Source organism: Kryptolebias marmoratus, linkage group LG16 (assembly GCF_001649575.2).
Source record: "Kryptolebias marmoratus isolate JLee-2015 linkage group LG16, ASM164957v2, whole genome shotgun sequence".
NCBI lineage: Eukaryota > Metazoa > Chordata > Actinopteri > Cyprinodontiformes > Rivulidae > Kryptolebias > Kryptolebias marmoratus.
The window spans coordinates 24428107-24429249 of NC_051445.1; the positions used below are offsets into that span (position 1 = coordinate 24428107).

Consider the following 1143-nt stretch of genomic DNA (forward strand, 5'->3'; position numbering starts at 1 on the left):
ATGTTTTTAAAAATAAACAAATGAAGATTATTTCAAAAAGTTTCTCGGTCCATATAAGAAGGGCTCCATCTTTAAAAACAAAAACAAAAAAAAGCACCAATTAGGGACTAATTAATAAGTGGAAGTTAAAGTAAACGTGGATCAAGTGAAGTTCACAAAGCCGCGGCTACGGCGCCCGGGGAGGAACAAACCTTATCTTCAAACAAAAGCGCGAAACGCGTTCACCTCCCCAGTCAGTCGGTCGGTCGGTCGGTCCGTGCGCACCGCGGCGGAGCCTCGTGCAGGGAGGGACACGCACACACACACACGGAGGGAGGGAGGGAGGCTGTGTGACTGTGACAGCGCGCGTGTGCGTGTGTGTGTGTGAGAGGGAGAGAAAGTCAGAGCCGGAGCCAGGGAGACGAGAAAGATAAAGGAAAAAGACAGACGGAACGATAGACTTGTGCGTAAAAGAAGAAGAAACAAAAAGTACCTTCTTGTTGTTTTTGTTTTTTTATGCCTCTTCTGTTTCCATCAGACTGAGAAACAAACAAAACAAAAACAAAAACAAAAAACAAAAACAAAATATATATATATAAAACTACACCCGACTGCTTGGATGATCCAAAAGCTATCGAGCTGTCAGTCCTACACCTGGATTCGCTGAGCGGCCGCACCGCAGCCATGTCCCGCAGGAAGCAGAGCAACCCGAGGCAGATCAAACGTAAGTCGGGCTCTTTTTTTCTTCCCTTCTCTGTCTTCTTAGTGTCCCCCAGCCCGGTTCGGCTGGTGTTCGATCGGAGTGAGTCTGAGGCTGAGGCTGAGGAGCGCTCAGCTGCCGCCTGGCACGCCGCTGCGCAGCTCCGCTCCTCTCCGCGCCTCTCCGCGCCGCTCTCCCCCTCACCTCAGACAGCAAATAATTGCTTCTTCTAGTCTTTAGTTTGCGTTTATGATGGACCAACCCGGTACTTGACGGAAGGGAAACTTTCACAAGTCCGAGCTGCTAAGATGGAGAAACAAACAAACAAACAAAACAAAACAAAGTTATTTCCTCTGCTGTCGCTTTAATCCATGTGGCTCATCTCAAGTTTACAGGCTGATAATAATCCATTTCAAGGGACTTGCTTTTATTTTCTAATACACACACACACACACTCTTTTACT

The 1143-nt window shown here is 47.4% G+C and overlaps 1 protein-coding gene across 2 annotated transcripts in view; it reads left to right on the forward strand.

Annotated features, from left to right (window-relative positions):
* The first annotated feature begins 232 nt into the window (after window positions 1–232).
* zfpm2a (zinc finger protein, FOG family member 2a) overlaps window positions 233–1143 on the forward strand; it is a 145156-nt gene continuing 144245 nt past the window's right edge. For both annotated transcript variants that reach the window (XM_017413257.3, XM_017413259.3), the window contains exon 1: window positions 233–703. In XM_017413257.3, coding sequence (XP_017268746.1) covers window positions 664–703 — 40 coding nt within the window. In that variant the 5' untranslated portion in view covers window positions 233–663. The remainder of the gene's footprint in view (window positions 704–1143) is intronic.